At 33.7% G+C, this 23,392-nt stretch overlaps 4 protein-coding genes across 5 annotated transcripts; 1 reads left to right on the forward strand and 3 right to left on the reverse strand.

Annotated features, from left to right (window-relative positions):
* Nucleotides 1–1,487: 1,487 nt before the first annotated feature.
* LOC146910387 (RNA-binding (RRM/RBD/RNP motifs) family protein) lies at nucleotides 1,488–3,841 on the forward strand. The gene is made up of 3 exons (XM_085723132.1): nucleotides 1,488–1,682; nucleotides 3,138–3,206; nucleotides 3,312–3,841. Exons 1-3 carry the CDS (start codon nucleotides 1,562–1,564, stop codon nucleotides 3,545–3,547), a joined length of 426 nt encoding a protein of 141 aa, XP_085579258.1. The 5' UTR covers nucleotides 1,488–1,561; the 3' UTR covers nucleotides 3,548–3,841.
* A 2,048-nt stretch (nucleotides 3,842–5,889) lies between these two features.
* LOC146910388 (uncharacterized) lies at nucleotides 5,890–8,582 on the reverse strand. 2 transcript variants are annotated; one of them, XM_085723134.1, is made up of 4 exons: nucleotides 8,216–8,464; nucleotides 8,033–8,135; nucleotides 6,850–7,222; nucleotides 5,890–6,515 (listed from the first exon to the last, which is right to left on the reverse strand). In XM_085723134.1, the coding sequence occupies exons 1-4, from the start codon at nucleotides 8,319–8,321 to the stop codon at nucleotides 6,099–6,101; spliced, it is 999 nt and encodes a 332-aa protein (XP_085579260.1). In that variant the 5' UTR covers nucleotides 8,322–8,464; the 3' UTR covers nucleotides 5,890–6,098. The 2 variants fall into 2 exon arrangements, with proteins under 2 accessions (XP_085579260.1, XP_085579259.1); XM_085723133.1 differs by having other exon boundaries at nucleotides 8,012–8,582.
* Nucleotides 8,583–14,182: 5,600 nt separating this feature from the next.
* Nucleotides 14,183–14,803, reverse strand: LOC146910389 (putative histone H2B.3). The gene has a single exon (XM_085723135.1). It carries the CDS (start codon nucleotides 14,733–14,735, stop codon nucleotides 14,319–14,321), a length of 417 nt encoding a protein of 138 aa, XP_085579261.1. The 5' UTR covers nucleotides 14,736–14,803; the 3' UTR covers nucleotides 14,183–14,318.
* Nucleotides 14,804–18,789: 3,986 nt separating this feature from the next.
* On the reverse strand, nucleotides 18,790–22,107 carry LOC146910390 (uncharacterized). The gene is made up of 2 exons (XM_085726267.1): nucleotides 21,387–22,107; nucleotides 18,790–19,064 (listed from the first exon to the last, which is right to left on the reverse strand). Exons 1-2 carry the CDS (start codon nucleotides 22,034–22,036, stop codon nucleotides 19,058–19,060), a joined length of 657 nt encoding a protein of 218 aa, XP_085582393.1. The 5' UTR covers nucleotides 22,037–22,107; the 3' UTR covers nucleotides 18,790–19,057.
* Between the last annotated feature and the right edge of the window lie 1,285 nt (nucleotides 22,108–23,392).

Here is a 23,392-nt window from a genome sequence, read left to right on the forward strand (position 1 = left end):
GTTGTTTTGAATAAGCCGTTTTTTAAAAAGAGGTTGTAATAAGCTGTTTTGGATAAATAAGTTGTTTTGAATAAGCTGTTTTTGAAAAAGACGTGGTAATAAGCTGTTTTGCATAAATAAGCTGTTTTGAATAAGCTGTTTTTTGAAAAGAGGTCGTAATAAGCTATTTTGGATAAATAAGCTGTTTTGAATAAGTTGTTTTTGAAAAAGAGATTGTAATAAGCTGTTTTGGATGAATAAGCTGTTTTCAATAAGTTGTTTTTGAAAAAGAGGTCGTAATAAGTTGTTTTTGATGAATAAGCTGTTTTTGAAAAAGAGTTTGTAATAAGCTGTTTTGGATGAATAAGCTGTTTTCAATAAGTTGTTTTTGAAAGAGGTCATAATAAGCTGTTTTTGATGAATAAGTTGTTTTGAATAAGCTGATTTTGAAAAAGACGTGGTAATAAGTTGTTTTGTATATATAAGATGTTTTGAATAAATTGTTTTTGAAAAAGAGATCGTAATAAGCTGTTTTGCATAAATAAGCTGTTTTGAATAAGCTGTTTTTTGAAAAGAGGTTGTAATAAACTATTTTGGATAAATAAGTTGTTTTGAATAAGCTGTTTTTGATAAAGACGTGGTAATAAGCTGTTTTGCGTAAATAAGCTGTTTTGAATAAGTTGTTTTTGAAAAAGAGATTGTAATAAGCTGTTTTCAATAAGTTGTTTTTGAAAAAGAGGTCGTAAGAAGCTGTTTTTGGATAAATAAGCTGTTTTGAATAAGTTGTTTTTGAAAAAGAGATTGTAATAAGCTGTTTGGATGAATAAGCTGTTTTCAATAAGTTGTTTTTTTGAAAAAGAGATCGTAATGAGCTGTTTTTGATGAATAAGCTGTTTTGAATAAGCTGATTTTGAAAAAGAGGTCGTTAAAAGCTAATTTGCATAAATAAGTTGTTTTTTGGAAAGAGGTTGTAATAAGCTGTTTTTGATAAATAAGCTGTTTCGAAAAAGTTGTTTTGAAAAGATATCGTAATAATTAGGTTATATCTAAAATTGTCAATTTGATTTATTATGAGGGCAAAATTGTCAATTTGTATGCTTAACCCCCCAATTTGGGGGAACTTTAAAATTGAACAAATGAAGCCCTTCTAAACCCCCAAAAACTTTCCCTTGATTTTTAAAACTCGCAAACAAGGGTTTACCTCTCCATAAGCCTTTCCTTCCCCTCCCTTCCCTTCCAAAACCCAACTCGCAAACAAAGCCTTAGGGGAGAAGCAGATTTCCTGCTGTAACAGCAGGATGCTGTAAGGCGTATGAGCCGTCCGATCATAAATAAGTGGTTGAGATCAAACTGTGTGAAAACTAGTAGAACAAATCCGAGCCATTAGATCAATGTTTTATGGCTGAGATTTACCACAGCGTGAAACAGCGTGTTGCAGCTACAGCAGGGGATCCAGGTCCGCCTTAGGGGCACAAACATTTTAAAGGTATCTCGACATCCTCGTAACTGTGAAACCTCAAACTAGGTTAGTTTCTCGGCGGTAGGTGATTCTGTCTGATTCCGTGTTCCAGTTTATTATAAGATGGCATTTTTCTCTGGATTTCAGCGCTTGCTTCGCCACTCTCAATCCCCACTGGTCAGCTCCCATTTCACTTCCATTCGTCTCAATTCAACTCTCACTTCCCCCAAACTCTTCATTAGCGGTAATTACCCTACCCCTCTCAATATTTCTCTACCATATTTTAATTTTATACATTAAATTGGATTAATATTGTTATGATGCACTTGTTTTACACCTAAGTTCCAGTTTAGATTAGATTCTGAATTATTTAAAGAGCTTTTCAATTAACACTACTTTATGGTTTTTTTCACTTACAAAAGAGTCATTAAAACTGCATTTCTGTCAGCCTTGCCCTGAAACTAGTTACAATTGAAGTGGACTTTTCAATTTATTTTTTTGTTTGTTTTGTTTTTGTATTACGGTTGTGCTTGTGCCCTTGAAACGAGAAATGTTTTCCTTTATTAAGGAAGGAAAATAGTTATGGCTGTGTGTTTTACATCTTCAAGGGAAACTTGAACTTCTTGTGTATTGATTGATTTCATGGTGCCACTGACTCTCTTTGGTATTCAGCACCATATCCCTTTATTAGATGTTTCCTGAAGAACCAACACAAGAGTAAAATTAGCATAGCGAAGACGAGGATGTCACTTGGATGTGTGGTAAGACAAGATGTGATACAATTAGAAATGAAAATATTAGAGAGAGTTGGGGTAGCACCTACAGTAGAAAAGATGGTGGAAAATAGGCTTGAAGTGGTTTGGGCACGTAGAGAGATGACTAGATCAGACTGAGGTAAGTTAGATTGCCAAAGGCAGAGGTAGACTATTAAGATAAACTATTAGGAAAGACTTGGAGATTAATTAGTTGGACCAAAATATGGTTTATGATAGGCCTGGTTGTTGTTTCCTGATAGGAATGGGAATTATAGAGTTCGCTTGCATTGTTTGCTTTTTAATTGATATTTCGTCTGAGCAGAATACCTTCTCTCCTTATATTTGCATTCATACTTTCCATCTATTTTAATCGCACCTTGGTCGTGGAAGACACGTTGACTCGGTTGCAAAACATTGTAAAACTGAAAATTGGTTAAAATGGAAAATGTTTTGTATATAAACGGAAGAAGGGAAAATTTATGAGACTCTTCAGGTCAAATATACCTAACTTGGTTTTTTCCTGAAATCTACTCAAGAGCTAAGTTCTAGTAGATATCCAGCATGTTTATTCTGAACGACTGTGGCCCAGAGCTTGTTTTAGCTTACTCTTATATCCGGCTATTTTTTACTTACATGAATCATGAACTTTGACCAAAACAGTTTTCTGGTGTATTTGGCATATGCTTCAATAATTCTACAAGCTGCTTATTTGACGCCATTCGATGCATGAAATTGCCAGGTGTATAATGCATGTGTATTGACAATACAAGTTGCTTGTATATGATTTATTGTTTAAACCTATAAGATTATTTTGGTCAAAAAAAAAAAAAAACCTACAAGATTATTATATATTTATATTGTACAGTGTAAAATGCCTGAATTTTGTATGTAACATTTTAAAATTGGAATAATATGCATTTCATTGCATTTGAAATTTCGATCAGGTCTTTCTAGATTGACAACAGATGAAAAACTTACAGAAGCATTTTCTCCTTTTGGACAGCTGGTGGAAGGTAATAATGAGAATTTTATTATTAGCTTTGGCATTACTCGATTATAATATCCTTATTTTGCTTGATGTGCATTGCGTTTGACCTTCAATCGTTTTTATTATACAGCTAAGGTGATAACTGATAGAGGCTCTGGAAGATCGAAGGGTTTTGCTTTTGTATCTTATTCAACCATAGAAGAAGCTGAGAAGGCAAGAGAAGGAATGAATGCTAAATTTTTGGATGGTTGGGTTATATTTGTTGATCCTGCCAAACCAAGAGAACCCAGACCTCCTCAGCAATCACAATCTCAGCCGTCTCAAACAGGCTTCACTGTAAATAAGACCGTTGGGTGGTGTGGTTGATGGCTGAAGAAACTTGATTGATTATTCTCATGGTGTTGGGGGTAATAATAATTTAAGGACCATATCATTCAGCATAACCAACTATATACTTTGATTTTTTTTTGTGCTAATCAGTGATAATTGATTTTTGCACTTTGGCCATAGGCATTATTATTATTATTGTTTAAAATTTTGATGTCGAATTGGAAACTAAATCTTCCTTTATTGACGTGATATGAACTCCTTCCTTACTTTTCTCCCTTATAATTGTATTATTGACAGATAGCTGCTAGTAAATTTTCATTGCTATGGTCATTTATATGTTTCAAGTATTAATTAGTTGTTGCTACATTCCTTTATCTTTTTTTAATTAAATACCTTCTTTCATCTTTGACAGAGGTAGTTTTTCCTCTCCAAACATGTATGTATCTGAAATTCTGATTGATTTACTTACTTGATGGGCATATCTTATTTATTGTTGCTTATTATTGTGATACTGAAGTAAATACTCAACAATTGCCCATTTCAATTCTTTGTATAGGACTTACCTACGTCAATCTTGACTTATTTAGACTTTAAAAAAATTTGTCTGGCTGAGGGACTTGTGTTCTCTGCCTATCACTTTGTATGGCCTGGCTTGCATTTGGCGATCTCTTCGACTCAGTCGGAAACTTGCACTCCTCTCCAAATGTATGCTTTGTGCAAATCAAACATTGCTATTTTCACTCACAAGTTGCTGTTTTTTGGCAATTTCCATTTAGTCCTGAGGTGTTTCACGATAATCATTTGGTATAATGTTACACAATCATAGTCTGAATTTATTATTGGTTAAGTTCAGCAAATTTGATTGTGCTCTAGACTAAGTTTCAAACCCAGAACCCAAATTTAGTTGTGAAAGTCTTAGCTACAAATGCATTTCCACAACGAAGATTTCAAAATGTCTTGTTATAGTAAGAATTGTGATATATAATAGGTCACCCTTTTAGAAAATTTTCACCATAAAGAGTTACTCTGAAGTCTGAACTTATTACCTTGTGCATTGAAGTTTTTTTTTGTTGTTGTTGCAAACGGAAACACATTGAAGTGTTTCTAGAGCTACACATCATTCTTTTCATTTTTTTTTTGAGGAAACACATCATTCTTTTCATCATTGTCATTTTTTGGGTACCATGATATCTATCATCCACAACAAGCATATTTTTAACTTCCTTAAGCAACTTATAAAGCTAGAACTCTTTCATTAGCTTAGCAATGCAAATCTTGTTTCTAGCCCTATAAATCCCACTTAATGCCTGATAGGAACAGATTCAGAGAAGCTAAGAGCATTCCGCATATTCTTAGAAAATCTTCAATTCTCATCAAACATCTTGAATATATTGCATTTTATCCAACCATCTATGATGCAGCAGATATAATGTAGGGTTACTGTCATAACAAACTAGCTATTTTTTGGATCTTGCTATTTTCTGATGCACTGCAAAGACGAATAACGCTGTTATTAAGAACCCATCATTCATCAATGATATCGTGAACGTGACAGTTGGTAATGAGATGAATGAATCTAAAGTTGCTTTTATGAGACTTGGAACACATGTCTAAAAGGATTGTCCAATTTCTAGCTACTTCGATTAACAAAAATATTATGTATGCCCGCATAATTTTGATTATTGCATGACCAAGACTAGACAGGGAGAAATACGAATAAGAAAGAGTTAAAGATAATAACAAATGTATTCATCTTATTAAATTTAATTGTGCTACCCTATTCGTCGAATCCGGAATCTTATTAAACTACCTGGATAGGTTCACATAAACCACACACCACATGAAAGAAATGAGTGCGGTTGAGTTAGTTGTGTTTATTCTAATACAAGATTCTTTTGTGCCCATCATTATATTGTTTTAGAGGTCCTTCCAAGGGAGCCGCAAAGTATCTTGTTTGACGACATTTTTCGAGGTTGCATGCATGTCCAGGAATATTTGTTTAATTTCGTTGTTTTTTTTTTTTTGTCTTTGGCCATTGCCCTCTTCTGTACAAAAACAGATAATGATGAATGCCAGCATCATTACAAATAAAAACTTCGGATTTGAAAAGATAATGATGAATGCCAGCATCATTACAAATAAAAACTTCGGATTTGAGGTTGCATCAAGCACAATTAAACGTGTTTGGGCGAATGTAGTGCTAGGATGTGTGACCTCTTAGATGTCCTCATATCTAACTCCTGAAAATTAGCCACCATACCCTCGAGAGCCACCAGAGACCACCCCAACCACCAGAAATTCGCATGTCAACAAAAACATTTATCTCCAAATTTCCTTTATAATACATAAGCCATGAAAGCATAAAAACAACAAAAGACTCGCAACAAAAAGCTTGTTCCACATTACAAACAAAAATGTGTTGCTGAACATCAAGCTGATATGAAGAAAACAGCTTCAAACTGCCTCTGAAGGGTACAAAAATTTCACACCATACAATCCCAAGCTTTTCACTATATATACAAGCTAACAACAAGACAGCATTTTATTTATGCACATGAAATAGGCCAAAGCATTCAAGATATTTTACTCATTGTGCTTCCGCAACTGAGTAATGCACTTCTGTAACAGATTTTTTCAAGAAACTGCTTCCGCAGTTTGAATCTTGGTTACAAACATCAAGAGAGTCAAATTCAGAGGAACCTTCAATAACTTGAGAATCCCACGACTTACTGCACAGATCAGATTGCCCACCAACGTTGCGAGACTGCTTCTTATCTTTGCCATTGCCCCCTCGGGTTGAATTCCCCTTGTTACCTTTCTTTACATTTTTCTTTTCATTCTTCTTTTTCCTGGATTTCGGCTGTTTCTTGTTTTTGACAGTGTGCGACACTAGTGTAGGTATAGGATCATACACATCAGCAGCCCATTTCACCGTCAATTTCCTATGTGGTTCACCGTTTTTATCACGGCTACCTTTCAAGGCAGATTTGAGCTCCCAAGGAGCCTGTGATGTAAAATACATAGAAAAAGGAAGCTGTTGAAAAAAATGCACAGGCTAAATTAAAAAAAAAACGGAATTCTACATAAAGAGAGAACTACATCTTCATTGTCCGAATAACAAAAAGAACGGTGTATTCAAAACCATTAGTTTAACACTATATTGAATAGGTAAATTCAATAGGAATGCTTAACAGATGGACAGCATCAATAGACCAACAAATCAATACCACATATGGAATAACGCCAGCTTTTTCAAAACAGAAATTAAGAAGCATAATTGCTTGAAACCAATACACATAAGCATCATTAACACCGACTTTGTAACATGAAAAACTTACAGGCAGAGATATCGAACGAGAGTAAGCTTGATGAGCAGAATGCTCCTGAGGCGATTCTATAACTGATGAATCAGCGTCCTCGTCAGAAGAGCTTGAAGGCAACGTCGCATGAGGAATTGGAAAGGTTGCAGATTTTTTCAAACACACCATGTTGGGTTTTGATTCTTTCTGTTTTTTAACCCCACTTGAGTTTTCCTTGGCTACATTGCACATCGCATCCCCCTCAGACAAATGTTCAGATTTCTCAGTATCTTGTATATGCAATGACTTGCTGAAAGTGCTTTCGAGATTACTTATGCAGTTCTCGTGCATGTCATTAACAGAAGAGCACACTTCCATAGAGTGTATCAGACTATTAGGTACTATCACTAATCTGCATGATGAACATTGAAAAATTAAACCAACAGAAAAATAAACTGTAATATTCTTGCTAATATTGACTTCTTGATTAGGGAAAAAAACCGGAAGACATTATTGCAGAGTTATTAGAATAGCGAACATTTTGGACCTAATTGGATAAATAAAATATGCAATTTGCAGCCTTTAGCACAAGCACTAATCGTGCTGAGCGCTTATGTAAATGCTATTTCTATAGTAAAATATAAAATAGTCAAATTGTTTTCATATAAGCTTGCTTGGAAAATTTACAATAATAAGTTGTTTTCAGATTATGAACAATGTCAGAAGATGTTTTCATAAACTCTCTCAAACAGTCTCACAAAGCATATATCACTAGATAAGCTCAAATAAGTCAATTTAAACAAGTCCAAAAGAGGAACCCGCTGGTTTTTATTGACGACAGTCTGAAATGATAAACTACATGCGTAATATATCCAGATAAAATAAATTGTTGCACAGCTTATGTTTTGAACTAAGATTTGTAAAATGCCTAAGATATACTTTACATTAGATGTTTATGTTCAATGTGTATGAAAACCTACAAGGTAGAATTAGTACCCCGAACCTAACTAGCTCAAACAAATATTACATGACATGAAGATATAGTTCACAATTTATAAATGATTGCATGTAAATTTCACCGACACATACATAGCAATAAATTCCAACATCATTTTTTCATGATCATCAGCATTCTAAGATAAATGATCAAACTATGAATATAAGTCAGATCTAATCAAACTAAGATGATATTGAAAAATACCTTAAAGACGAAGTTTAAAGCTGCAACAATCTCAAAACAAGAAAATCACTAGATCCCTGATTCTTCAAACGATCAACTTGTACAAAGTTTAGAGCAGAAACAACAATAACAGTAACAACAACAACTACTAGGATGAAAATATGAAACCAAAACAGAAAAAAGGGACAACAAGAAACGAAAAGAGTTGATGTTAACTAAGATTACCACGTCTATCACTTTTTTCAAGAGGTTTCAGACGATGAGAAGAAGATCCATTATGAAAATTGTTGAAAAAAGGAACAAGAAGAAGTTGAATAGGTACCGAAGGCATTATGAAATGCTCTTCGAAACCCTCCAAATAGTTTCACACCCAACAAAACCAAACAACGTTGAATCCAAAGACAAATCGATTTTCAAATCAAAAAACCCCAGCACAAAACAAAAACCTATGACATTAAAATCATTACAACATAACATAAACTTTAACCCATAGAAAAATGTACTAAAAATAAAAATAAAGGATAAAGTTAGAAAAATGGTGGATCGGGAAAAAAAGCGTGATGGAAACTGGATTAGGTTGTTGGAATCGGATAGGGAAGAAAAATGGGTTTTGTGTATTTATAGTGAAAGAATCTAGAAAGTCAGGATTAAGAGTTAAGTTGTCTCTCAATCTCCAACGTACACGTTTCAATCGTCAATAAAACATACTCCCTCCGTCCCATATTACTTGACCTAGTTGACTCTGTCACGTATGCCAATGCACAATTTAAAACTTAAATTTCTTTAATAATCTAATAGAAAAAATTACGAAAATTTGATATTTTGAAAATATTAATCGAGACGAATCTAATAACATCTTATATGCTATATTTTGTTTTTATATATTAGTAGAAAAATAGAGTCAAAGCATGTTACATAAATAGTGCAAATATTCTAAATAGTTCAAGTAATATGGGACGGAGGGAGTAGTATTTTTGGTAGTCTTCTTCTCCAACTGCAGGCAGTCCATCAATAGCCCTATAGTCTAGACCCAATATTACTCCATGTGGGCCCCACGTGTATTGTCAAGTGAAAATAACATCTTGTCTTGCTTGATCAAAAGACTCTCACTTATACACGTAAAAATCAACCATTTAAATTCATTCATTAAATAATGTGTGTGATATTAAATGATGTATGTGATTTATAATAAAGATTATATATATCATTGATTAAATAAATTTAAAATGTAAATTTTTGTTTATAATAGTGATTGTAGGATGTATATTTTGTTTAGGGAAGACTATAATATATAGATTGTCCAAAATTGGATTTGGATTAGAGGAAGTGTGATATCAATATTGTAACTTTTTGGTTGTCCGATCAAGATCAGACGTTCTTAATTTTAAAGCAAATTTTAATTTTCTTTGAATTCAAAAAAGCAAACATGAAACATGGATCGTTTGATTTTAATCAAATTGTCGATGTATTCATGATTGCATGGAGTCGTAGAATTAAGATTGCACACAGCCTAGATCCTCTAAAACTACATGTAAATGCAAGTGTTTTTTTTCTTTCTAAAAAACAATTATTTTTTTTTTATTTTGTAATGTTTGTTTTAAAGAACCCTTTTTCCTAGACCAAAAAATCTTGGGTTTTAGCTCTTACCATGCAACAATGTTAAAATTCATGATCCTACTTGACTTGAGATATTACTGTTTATAGTTCACATAGGGGATATGTGGTTTACACCAAAGAAAGTCGTGATGTTATGCTGAAATTTAATATAATCGATAAATCAATTAGTCATTGAAGTCAAAGGCTAATAAGCTTCTTTCACTAGACTCTCCTCTCTCCATCAAATACAATCAACAATTAGTCAAACAAAATTGATGTATTTGGTTAAAATTTCGGATCAAATACATCAATTTTTTAATCAAATTGCTTATATTGGTCATGAGGTACCTTTCAAGAGATACTTTACTTACTGCCAACATAACCTCATTTTATCAAGATTCTTCCCTTCTGAACTTAAGGGCTAACTCACACAATTAAAATTGTTGTTTTGGACAATAAGTATGTAATTTTGTTTCAATTATTCTATTTATACATTTTCACAATCCTTTATTCCATTTTACGTAGTATGTAATCGACTGTTATCAGTTCTCCCTAAACTTGAGTTGAGTCCATATCCATACAATGGATAATATGTCCTCTTGATATGCTTCCTGTTTATGATCTAAGCAGACCTTTATAGATTCAATTCAATATGGTTTTCAAACCAAGCAATCCAAATTTAAGTTACAGAATCTCTATTTTGATGATTGTCCGTAATGAGCTTAGCAAGTAATGACAGATGCAAACTGCCAATGCTCATAAAAGTCACCATCGAGGCAGAAAAATCGCAAGAGGCAAATATAAATAAAACACGGTAACATCACTTGGTTGAGCACACTATTCCTCCAGCATTGGGTCACAAAGTTCCTACAAAGAAACGGCGTGAACCTGCAAAGAGGCGTGATTTTTTGGCTTCGCTTTGTTGATAATCTGGATCGTAGAGTCCAACAGGTTGTGCCAAGCTGGGCATCCAAAAATATAACAGTGACTTCATGAAAAAGGCACATGTAAGAGGGGCAAAAAGGACAGGCAAATACAGAAATGAACAGAAACTCGATCAGGAAACAGGGAACACGAGACCAGTTTAACACCAGATAGGAAGTAGCATTTTAAAAAGTCACATGCATTCCCAACAATAAACAAGAGACATGATTCACATTCTAACTCATGTTCTAGAATTACCAGAGTCAGATGTTTATGAACCTATGGGAGTGGGACTATAATTATAAATATAACTTCCCATCAAACCAGATATTTTGACATATTCTTCAGACAGTGTTGTGTCAAAAACTTCAGTGCATTGCAGTCAGGGGCGGATTTGTGTGAGGCTGGGTGTGGCAATAGCCACACCAGCCCAGCCCAGCCCAGCCCAGCCCATACCTTTTATTTTTATTTTTATACAAAGCCTATATTATAATATATAATTTTTATTTCGTAAATTGGACAAAGTTGTGGCATTGGTCTAGTGGTGTGGGTTTTGTCTATCTAGAATAGAAACCTGAATGTCCCTGGGATCGGTGCTACTCTCAACTTCTGCATTTTTTTTCTGAATGTCCTTTTGCATTTTTTTTCTGAATGTCCTTGGTTCTATTCTCAACTTTTGCATTTTTTCCCTTAATTTTTTCAAGTTCAACTCTCCAGTTTTACATTTTTCTTAATTTTTTTTAAAGAATAATATTAACAGCATAAATTATATATAACTTTTTTTTTGATAGAAAATTATATATTTTTTTTTTGAAGCAATAGAAAATTATATATAACTATATATTAAGATTTTACAACTTATGTCATGCATTAACTAATCTATAAAAAAAATATAAAGGGGAGAACCATTTTTCGATTGAAATTTTTAACTCCAAATTTAACATTCAATTAAATTATTTTATCATATTTATGGTGTTATTTATTATAATTAAAATTTTAAATTTCACTAAAATATTAACAACTTTACTACATAAGGAACAAAATGATTGATGATTTGTTACGATTAATAAAAATGTTATTATTTGTGTAATTTCTTTCGTCAAAAATTTTAGTCTTCCTTAAAAAAAACTAGCCCCACTAATAATTTAATCCCGGATCCGCCCCTGATTGCAGTTTTATAATGTAAATATAATCAATTAATAATATAGAAAATGATTCAGTGGGATATCGATTCATATCATTTGATATAGCAAAACTTGTCTCACCTAGATCTAGTATCTTTCATTCTTTTGAAATTGTATTGAGGTTGACGTTGTAGCTGTATCATGCCAAGCTTGGAAATACATAATGATTGTTTGAGTAAAATCATATCTTTACAGCAACAATTGGAAATGCTAGGGTGGAATAAGGTTAATAAACCTCAACTTTGAACATTAGTCTCGCTTTTGCACCCACACATATGCTAAGTCTTGCATCAATGATGGTTCAACCGGCTGTGGTCGTAGTTGAAAAAGCAAACACTCACTGAGGAGAAATTTGCTAATCATAAACAAAAACAAGAAAAAAATGGCTTCATGCAATTTGACATATCCAAATGTTACTTTCATACCCATAACTCATTGTATACCAGCGTGCAATAATTCTACTGGTACACCTTAGCCACTACCTTCCTGCAGTCCTAAATCTGTCCATGTTTCACAGTTTTAAACCCACCCGAAGGCCAAGATAAACAAGGGACAACAAGTGCAAATACAAATCCAAACTTTTCTCAAAGATTAAAAGGAGCCTCCAGCAACATTAAACAAATGGGGACGAGAAACAAATCTTGCCAATCATATCATAACATATTGAATAATCCGCTTAACCATAAACAAATCAAATAAGCACCAGCACAAAGAAAAAATAACCTTCACCTTATCTAAATAAGGTGCAGCAAAAAAATAAAATAACACACATGGTAGAATATTAAACAACATCGCAGCAATCTATCATATTCACAATAACCAAACAACAGGAAAGGAAGCATATCATCATTTTAATTGAAAACACATAATTTTACATATATAGACTTCATAAAAGAAGACCCTGGTTAAAATGAAGATCAATTTAGGATAAACTAAACCCTAGACTTGAGAAAAAGGAAAGAACATTGAATATAATTCAAGAACAGGTGAATCAATTTAGGAACCATATTTATACTTTTTCACAATCCTTTTTTTTCTTTCCTATTTTTAATGAAAACTTCACTGTATGCAATCAAGTGTGTTATCTGTACTCACTAAATACATAATTTTTTTAATGAGATTAGCAACAAGCAAGTAATGACAGATAAAAACTGACGGTGCTCATAAAAGTCACAATATTCCTCTAGAGGAGGCAAATTTTCAATAGCCAAAAATAAAGAAAACACAGTAAGATCCCATTGTTAAGGACACTAGTTACACAATCACAGGTTATTAAACGAAAATCAACAGTACCAAAACTCTCACCATGGGAAAACAATCATCCTTTCAGATACTATAATCTTCTTTCCACTGCCAAGCTTCACATTAAGTTGGCTTTTAGAAAGGTCCCAGCTATTGAACACACCACCTGCCCTATAGTGCAGAACGAGATGACTTATCATAAGTGTTGTATTCGAGTCGCCCAAGAAACAGAAGAGCCAGCCCACTTGAATCTTTAGGGCCACAGAATTCCTATAACGAAACAGTGTGGCCCTATCTTTTAGGTGTCCCATACCCAGACCCTATAAGGAATGCTAAGTAAGTACTCCATTATGTTTGAGTATTCTATAATTGTCTTAAATTCTTCCATTATATGCAGCTCAATGTCAATAAATTAAGCAATTGCATTTTCCGTATCCTTTTATACCTTACATATTTTTCCATTAGATAATCCCAAATTTTATTTACTATATTAGACTCATGAACCTTGTGAAAATGGTTTTCGAAACACCGGGGAAACGAGGTTCCAACACAGTATCATGACATAAGTTGGGGGTCACATTAACAATTTGTTGATAAGCTGTACTAGCCTAACAGATTGTCCAGAGCTGCGTATGAGACGCGCTTATTCAACAAGAGACTTATGGGAGTGCTGAATATAACTTGAATAAAACCAGATAGTGCAATTTGGTTAATAAACCTCAACTTTCAACATGAGATACAAGTTAGTAGCAACTCTTTTGCAACCACAAGCATGCATGTGACGTGTTAAATCGATAATTCTTCAAACTATTGTAGTCTACAAATCACAACAAAAGCCACAGGTAAATAATGTGATTGATTACCATTCAGTCATTCACCAACATAATACTACATTCAAAGTATCAGCTTATGGGAAATTGTTAATCCTAAAATTGGTTCAAAATTATATTGCCAACCAACATAACATGCACTACAATCACAGTGAAAAACCAATTTAAGCAATGTCAACATCATAAGTCACATGAACTACAACAAATGCCCATATCCCATTTTTTGACACAAATCTGGAAATGTTATTCTTTATGGGTCATTTGACATTTATCATCTCCAAATGAATAATCCATTTAATTTAACCATCACACATCAAATAGGCAATAGCAGTTAGTAAATATTAACCTTCACTTTCATCCAATTGAATACGCAGCAATAAAAGAGTCGCAACAATCTTATTCACGAAAACCACAAATAAAGAAAGGAACCATATTATCATTAACCATTATAAATCTACATTCTTCATAAAATAAAATCCTAATTAACCATCAATTTATTATAAACTAAACCCTAAATCAATGAAAAAGGAAATAAACATAAAAGCAACAAAATCAAGAGCTGGTGAATTTGGTAACAGCCTTAGTCCCTTCAGAAACAGCATGTTTAGCCAATTCTCCAGGAAGAACCAATCTAACAGCAGTTTGAATCTCCCTTGAAGTGATCGTCGGCTTCTTGTTATACCTAGCCAAACGAGACGATTCCTGAGCAAGTTTCTCAAAGATATCGTTAATGAAACTGTTCATAATTCCCATAGCCTTGCTTGAAACACCAATATCAGGATGAACCTGTTTCAGAACCTTGAAGATGTATATCTTGTATGTTTCAACGCTTTTCTTCGTTCTCTTTTTCTTCTTGTCGCTGCTTCCTTCTTTTGAGATCTTCTTCTCCGCCTTTGGTTTCTTCTCGGCTGGAGCTTTCTCTGCGGGCTTCTTCTCCGCGGGTTTCTTTTCTGCCTTTGTGGGAGCCATTCTTGATTGATTTGAAGGATTGAGAGAGAGAGAGAGGTGAATGAAGAGATGAAAGAGAGATAATGAGAATTGGGATTGAAGGGAATGTATATATAGGGTTGGGGGATTGGTGCTGATTGGAGGAAGTGGTTTCACGCGGATGGATGAGGTGGCGTGTTTGCATGACGTTGATTGAGATTGGTTTCACTGACGGTGGAGATTTCAGCTTGTTCTTTTTGAAGAACTCAGACATGGATCGATGACGTGTAGTGTGCTGCTGCATACTATACTTACTACTTAGCCTTATTTTCGGTCAATTATTAATTTTTTGGATATATGCTTAAAAGGGTAATTATTAATTTTTTGGATATATGCTTAAAAGGGTTAATTATTAATTTTTTGACAATAAAGCATAAAACTTTTTTTTAAAGGATTAAAAAAAAAACTTATTACTATCAAATGTGTTCTGTCCGTCTCTAATTTTAAGATCATTTTAAAAGAAAAATTATTGCTAGATATAAGATATCTACCATTTTATTATACTATCAATGTGCTCCTCCATTTCAAAAAACTTATTACTCCATCCGTTTCAAAATGAGTGTCGTTCTAGGTGTTTACACACATATTAAGAAATGCAATGATTAAAAGGAAGAGAATGGTTATTTTACCAAATTATCCTTATTAACTATTGGTTAGTTTTAAATGTAATATTTTGGAAGTAGTGTGCAGAGTATTAATTGGAGGGTACAATTGAAAAGAAAAAGTTATTATTGCATTAGAAACTGAAAGTGACATTCATTTTGAAACAATTTTTTTTGGCTAAAGCGACACTCATTTTGAAACGGAGGGAGTACTATCTACAAATTTTAAAGGGTAGATAATTAATTTTGACATTAAAACATAAAAACTTATTACTATCAAATGCATAATTTCATTCATCTCTAAATATATTCCGTGGTTCTTTAAAAAAAATAAAATAAGAGACGGTTATTTAAATTTTATATTTGTACTACATTTTGTAAAAAAAAAAAAAAGTATTTGTACTACATCATTAATTTTATAGTCTTATTTTTTGTTACACATTAATTTTATGGGTTTGAAACCTATGAACTCTTAATTTTCAATGAAAACTTGATTTTTCGATATTTGTATGGGTTTGAAACCTATAAACTATTGTTGAAGGATTCGATGTGCGGGAATCAATGACATGTCCAGTATGGTAGTATGATATTTTTTTGTGGTGCTCAAGCCATGTTTCCGTTACTAAAAAAAATAGATTTGGATTCTCTTCTTCCACCGACTCTCTCTTTCTCTTTCCATCCATAATTTGTGTTTATCTCTCTCTAAATTTTAATTTAGAGAGAATATCAAGATATAGAGGAAAGATAAGGAAAGAAGATCAAGAGAAACATAAATTGTTGATGAAGGGGAAGGAGATGATCCAATTGACAAAAAAGACCTTATTTCTCTTTCTTTTTTGGGCATGGGAAAAAAGTTTTATTTATAAGAATATCACAATTAATTAATTTAATCAATTATATGTCAAATGAATCTCACGATTTTTTTAAGTTTAATGTTTGTATCACATTTTTTTTTAAAATACCAGAAAATATATTAAAACGACAAAATAAGTGCTAAGATTGAAAATACAAGAGTCAATGATTACGAAAGAGGCATCAAAACAATAAGCATCATAAACCAAAAGAAGAAGAAAAAAAATCAACTTTGAAGGTAAAACCATTCATAAGCATACGATAGGTTGAATGCTCCATTGATAGTGATCAAGATTTGCGCCTACGTGGGGGCATAAAAGGACTTATTCATCCTAAAATAGTTAACTATAAGGCTCTTTAGGTTATTTATACACACTTGAGGTCGACACCCGCTTCACAAAATCAAATAACTCTCAAGGATGAACTATATATGTGGTGTTACACTGTGAGTTAAAATAACTCACAGCAGGCATAGACTTAAACCTCTCTAATGGCCCAACAATGGAACAACGTTTTTTTTTGTAATGGAAATGCATAGAATACTTACGTTCCTCAGTGAATATGGTTGGTATCCAAAATAAACGATACTTGGCTTTAAGAGACATAAAGAACAATACTGATAGAGATTAGAGAGTCTTGATGAAAGAATACGTCAAAGTCTGGAAATGTGAAGTCAAACCTTTAATACTTCGAGCAAGGAGAAGCGAGTTCAAACAATGCCCAACGTTATTGTTACCGTGGATTAAGTCCTGGTTGGGTGATTGTTTGATGTATTCTATTCCAAAAAAAATATAGACAAATAAATATAACAATAAGATGCATACTAAAGTTCAGACAAAAAATGACTTGATGAAATTAAATATGCAGATGCATTAACTTGTTCCGAGTGTTGATAACACATTGTTCATCAATTATCATCCTGGATTTCTCCATTTCTCCCCCTTTGTAACCATTACTTTACTATATAAACTACACATTCTCTAGAATCACGTGATAAGTGACACACACTTCCTCGAGATTTTATCTTTGAACAACATAAGCAAATGTTCTGATTATAACCATATGTTTTCTTGCAGATGACTCGTGTGGATGAAGATGGTAAAGGATAAGGAGAAAGATGTTTTCATGTGATAACTGAATGCTTCTTCATCATTCATTACTCAAGATAGTTAGATCAAGGTGATAATGATTTTCTAAGAAGAGATACAACCTTCTAAGATATGGAAATATTATAACAAGGCTTAAAAGGCTCTTATCTCCTTCTTCTATCTCTTGACAAAGCTTCGATCTTGTCAACTGACCAAGTGAACTGAGTTCATTTTGAGCTAGTTTCAACACAGACAAATTAAAAATTAATGAGAACATAGGTTCTCGTAATGGTTCAGTCTACTACTTTTTTGGAGTAAAGATTTTTTATGGTTCATGTGGTTAAGGAGTGGTGGTTGCATATTTGTTTTGGGAGATGCAATCTTCAAAGAAGGGTTGCATAACTGTAGCATGGTATACATAATGGGTAAAATTAAAGAAGGAAAAAAGATTTCAAGTTTAGGAAGGTTGGTGGTCACAAAAAGGTTAAAGTTAGTTGAGGGAAGTTGTTTGGATTAAAGGTTGTGGTCTTGTGGAACATGTGTTTGGGTTTGATTAGGATTTACTTGAATGTATGGTTTCAGAGAGAGATGTAAGTAGAATGGATGTTGTTGCTGATAAAGCAGAAGTAGAAAACATTTGCATCAAAGACAATGATGATATTTTTGATGCGTTATGATAGGATTGTGATTAACATGCAAAAATATATATGGCCAATTGTGCGAACAAGCAAAATGAGTGTATTTTTTGTAACTAATGACTTAAACCATGGTTATGTGATGAAATATAGTGACAAACGATATCAAATGAAAGAAATCAATAGAACTCAAGATTGAATAAATGCACAAATAATTATGACAATTGTATTTTTTAAAGGGTTTTGTCTAGCCCACTCTTCACTTAATGCAATTCAAAGTTTCCATAAATTTTACATTTATTATGATTGTTTGATCTCAAAATATAATAACTATTAAAAAATGTTATTAAATCGTTTGCTCACACACAATTTTTAAAAAAAATCTGTTTTCTCACTTGTAAGGGGGTTTGCTAGATTGTGCTTGCGGTCGAGTGTTGGTTTTAGACCACTTTTGTTGTAGTTTGTTTGTTTGTAATACTCATTAGGGCTAATACCTACACTTTTGTAAGGTTGGACTGGGTCAGGTTTATGCCCCCAGTCTTTTCTAACATCTACGGAGTTGCAGAGGGCTCGCCATCCCCCAATCTTTTCTAACATTATAGGGTGTTGCAGAGGGCTCACCATCTACACCCCATTTGTCTTTAAAAGAAAAACAAACAACCAAACTTCCACCAAATGATTAAGAGACAGGAGTATACACTACTCAAGTCATAGTGTTGTAAAATAGGTTACTTCTGCCTAGACCTGACATGGTCTGGCTTATAGATTCTCAGGGTCTCATGTGACCTATTTCCACATTAATAAAGTGCAAGAAGAAAGTAACAAATAGCTAAATATAATCAGAATAACAATGGACCAGTATAAAAAGGATGTATTATTAATTCGCCAAGCAAAGATAATGAGTTATTAAAAAACCATGTCTGGTTGTATCCAAAAATAAAAAATCATGTCTCGCATCCTTTACAAGTATGATTTTAAAGCTCAAGTACACAAACAGATGCAATCTTAATTTTGGGATTTGCACTGTGAAAATGGGAAAATAATCTTTGCTTCTCAAAGGGGATGAAAATGATGGTTACGACCTCTGCTTGCAACCCATCAAACTTGAAATTTCAATGCTGCAATTCTTAGAACCTGTCAATTTCAGCATAGAAGTTAATGAGAGAATCCAAACATCAAAACATAAAAGATTCATTTCAGTGGTAAAGTTGCACTTAATGCAATAAACCAGGTGACAAAAATGCTAAGAAGTTTCTCTAAGTTGTCTTGCCACCACAGGGAAAACAAAACATTTCTAACATAATAAATGTCAGTAGATAAAAGCATAAAAAGATTATAGGCATTCATTCAAATTTTAAATAGTGAATCAGAGAGATGTAAATGATCTGTTAGCAGTGCGGAGCTGACTAAAGTAGAGCAATATCTTAAATAGAGCTAGTGACCACATTTCTTACATGTGTAGCTCTGGATAAACACAATCCTTCATCGCCCATTTGAGCTTTAATTAAACAAAAAGGCCAAATTAACCATAGCAACCAACACAAGTACATAATTTCCGATGATGTAACAGGGTGTTGGTTTACCACGCAACACATAAGCTCAAAAGTTTCTCTAGCTACAGACAAGCATATCACCCGCCCACCCACACACACACACAAATAAACTTAGTTGTAGAACCCAAATTGAGGTTATGGTCAATCCTGGTAGACAACTGGCTGACGTTGAAGGCAATTGGGAGAGCATCCCTCTCGGCCATGCAGTTCATGCACAAATTTGCTATAGTTGAAAGAATGACACAGTCATTGCAATTAGCAAATCTGCAGACATAATGACTCAAATTGCAATATCAGCGACCAGATTCAAAACACAATCTTGATATGTGAGACATAGGATCTTTATCCAACTGAAGTGACTGTGATTGGTTTGTTTGCAACAAATCCGAATTCGTTAAATTACCAAAATCCATGGTTTCCGACAAGAATCACATTTTTAGATTCTCTACCGTCACAATTTCAGTAGCTGTGTCGTGGATCTAGGTTATTGGATGAAGATCGGACAACTCATGTTCCAATAGTATTTTAAACCATATTTAGGGAAGTTAAATTACGAGTGGACTGATCTTCATCTAATGACATGGATCCATTGAACACAATAACAACATGGTTTGGCAACTACAGATTTGCCATAATAAAAATCAACACATCCACTACCGTCGGATGAAGTTTGGATCAAATTGGAACCACTGGATGACGATCGGATCAAGAACTCTGAATCCAATCTTCATCAAATAGCTCCCATTTAATAACTAGAGTGATTGTGTCATTTGTTATCTACATCAAATGAGGTTCCCCGAGATCACAACCTGGTTTGGGCGTTCAGGAATCCCAATTGTACCTATCATTTTAGCATCCTAAACATGTGATCCAACTTCCTAACAGCCAAATTCATCCACAGCGAAGGAAAGTTGCTAGAACCAAATTTTGAGGTCATGGCCAACCCCGGTAGCTAACCTGGCTCGCGTGGAAGGTCATTAGGAGAATCTCCCTCTCAGTTATGCAGTTCAGGCACAAATTTGCTATAAAAAATGACGCAGTCATTGCAATTAGCAAATTGAAACTATTGGATGAAGACATATTGACTCACATTCCAATATCAGCAACCAGATTCAAAACACAATCTTGATAGGCGAGACTTAAGATCTTCATCCAACTGAAGCGACTATGATCAAATTTGTTTACATCATATCCGAATTCATTAAATTACCAAAACCCATGGTTTCCGACAAGAATCACGACTTTGGATTCTATACAGTCACAACTTAAGTAGTTGCGGATCTAAGGTTGTTAAATGAATATCGGATGACTCATGTCCCAAATTGTATTTTAAACCATAAACCACATTTGGAGAAGTTAAAATATGAGTGCGAGAAGAGATTTTCATCCAACAACATCAATCCATTGAACACAACAACAACAGGGTTTGGCAACTGCAGATTCTATACAATAAAAAATCAATTTATTTACTACCGTTCCATGAAGTCTCTATCAAATTGGAGCCATTGGATGAAGACCGGATCAATAACTTTAAATCCAATCTTCATCTAATAGCTCAAATTTGCTACATCGAGTGACCGCGTCGTCATTTATTATCTACATCAAATGAGCTTCCCTAGGATCACAACCAGGGTGTTCCGAAACCCTATTTGTGCCTACCACCTAAACATCTTAAACCCAGAACAGAAAATCCAACTTCCTAACAGCTAAATTCATCTACAACTAAAACACAATTCATATGAATATACAAAATAAAATAAAATAAAAACTCAATAAACTACTGAATGAACACTAATAAACATTAACCCACCAAACAATCTAACAAAATTCACAACGTATCAACAACAAAAAATCAAACCAAAGGAATAAAATTAAAAAAAAAAAAAAAAACCAAATTGTTGACCTTGGAGGAGCAGAACCAGCATTGAGACTGCGATGAAGAATCCTAGCAGGAGCAGCATCAGTATCAACATCATCAATCAAATCCTTCAAACCCTTGCTGACAACATCAGCTTCATCATCAACTTCATCTTCATCTCCAACTCCAACTGGTTGTGAATAAGGACGCTCCGAAGGCACAGTCCTCTGAAAATAATTCCCATAAATATACTCAGGCGAAAACCCATGATCATCATTATACCCCATGATATGCCCATGCCATTCCCACACAACATACTCCCCTTCCTCATCGTCATGACACCCAACACAAATACTACTCTCCCGAATCGTAACTGCTTCACCGGAATTTGGCTTCAGCGTATCCCCTTCTCCACTGACAATCAGCTTGATAATCTCCCCTTCGACTCTCGACTCTTCGCGTTGAATTGCTTTCTGCCCGACCTCCTGGTAAGTACGGGGAGCGTCGTCTTCGTCATCATCATCGGAGCCGAAAAGGAAATCCTCGAAGGATTTTTGGGAAGGGCTGCTGTCGTCATTGACGTTGTCTGGATCATGAAGTTGAATCCTTTTCATCAAGGTTTCGAGTAAGAGATTCTCGAGGTGGGTGGTTGTGGAGGAAGAATCTTCGTTGTTGATGTTTGGGAGGGAAGTCATGGTGTTCGATGAAAGTTCTGAGTGAAATGAAAGAGATATGCAGGGTTTTGTGAATTGTGAAATGGAAATGGGTCTTATTTATAGGGTTTAAGAAATCTATACACAACGCGTGGATATATCTGCAAATCTTAATCTTTTTCTTTTCTTTTTTAGTAATGGTCAAATTAAATTAACATTTTAGGTGGTTTACCATTTCATCTAAAAAAACAACATTGTTGAAATCTTTCATGGTTTATGCAACTCTATTTATTACTGTTTTAATTATGTGATGGATATTTTTTTTCAATACGACTTGAATTCTTTGGATGCAAGTGAGAGAGACACGATGACAAACTTTTTTCACTTTTAAATTATGAACATCGTAAAATATATTTTTAAATCGGTTAAATGTAATTAAAGCATTATATAATTATGGGTCATGTTAACTTGTGCCCTTGAGGCACATGTTAAGCAACTCAAATGTAGAAATTATTTCTTAAATTTTGTGCTTTTCAATTAGTTAAAAGTCAAAAAGTTAAATTCAAATGTATTAATTACAACAAAATATTTCTACTTTTATCATATTATTTTTTGAATTTTTAAAAAATATAAAACATATTTAAAATATAGATTTAGGCTTCGAAAGTTCTCCATTCAAAACTCCTCCGAAATAGACTCTTAATTATATATTCTTAGATAAAATTGCTTCTAGACTGAGGGAGAATGTTATTTTAAATGTATTTTATTCTTCCACTAGATAAATATTTTATTCAATTTTTATTCGAGTATTTTTAGTGTCAATTAGTTTGATATAATATTGTAGTTGCATGATGAAGATTTTTTTTTCTTACAATTCGGCTTGAATTCTTTGAATCTAATTGAAATATGCAATTGCATTTAGTTGTGTAGGATGAATCAAATATGATTGATTCTACATAGACATGGCAACAAAACTCATATCCGCGGTTACCCGTCCGAACCAAACCCAATTTGACTGGGTTTGGGTATGGGTATGGGTATTGGTTTTTCTCGATTTCAAAACACGGATATGGGATGGGTAACGGGTATATATACCCACCCTGAACCCATACATAAACCCATCCCAAATGTAAAAAATTAATTTATGTTGATATGTCATGTTATTTTGTTTGATAATTGTCATGTTAATAAAAACTGCCATTGATATTTAAAGATCAACTAAATCATTCCGTCTAACAAATGTTAAAGTGAGTGCATTGTTGGATAATGTATTACAACATTGTTCTTGGGGATGCCAAAAAACTTCTATTTTTTAATAAAAAAATTATTCAATGCGGGGATGGGGATGGGGGGATACCAGAACCCGTCGGAGACGGGGATGAGATTCAATTTCTCATT

The sequence above is a fragment of the Medicago sativa genome, chromosome 7 (assembly GCF_051527215.1).
Source record: "Medicago sativa cultivar Bolivia chromosome 7, Bolivia_mono, whole genome shotgun sequence".
In the NCBI taxonomy this organism is placed as follows: domain Eukaryota; kingdom Viridiplantae; phylum Streptophyta; class Magnoliopsida; order Fabales; family Fabaceae; genus Medicago; species Medicago sativa.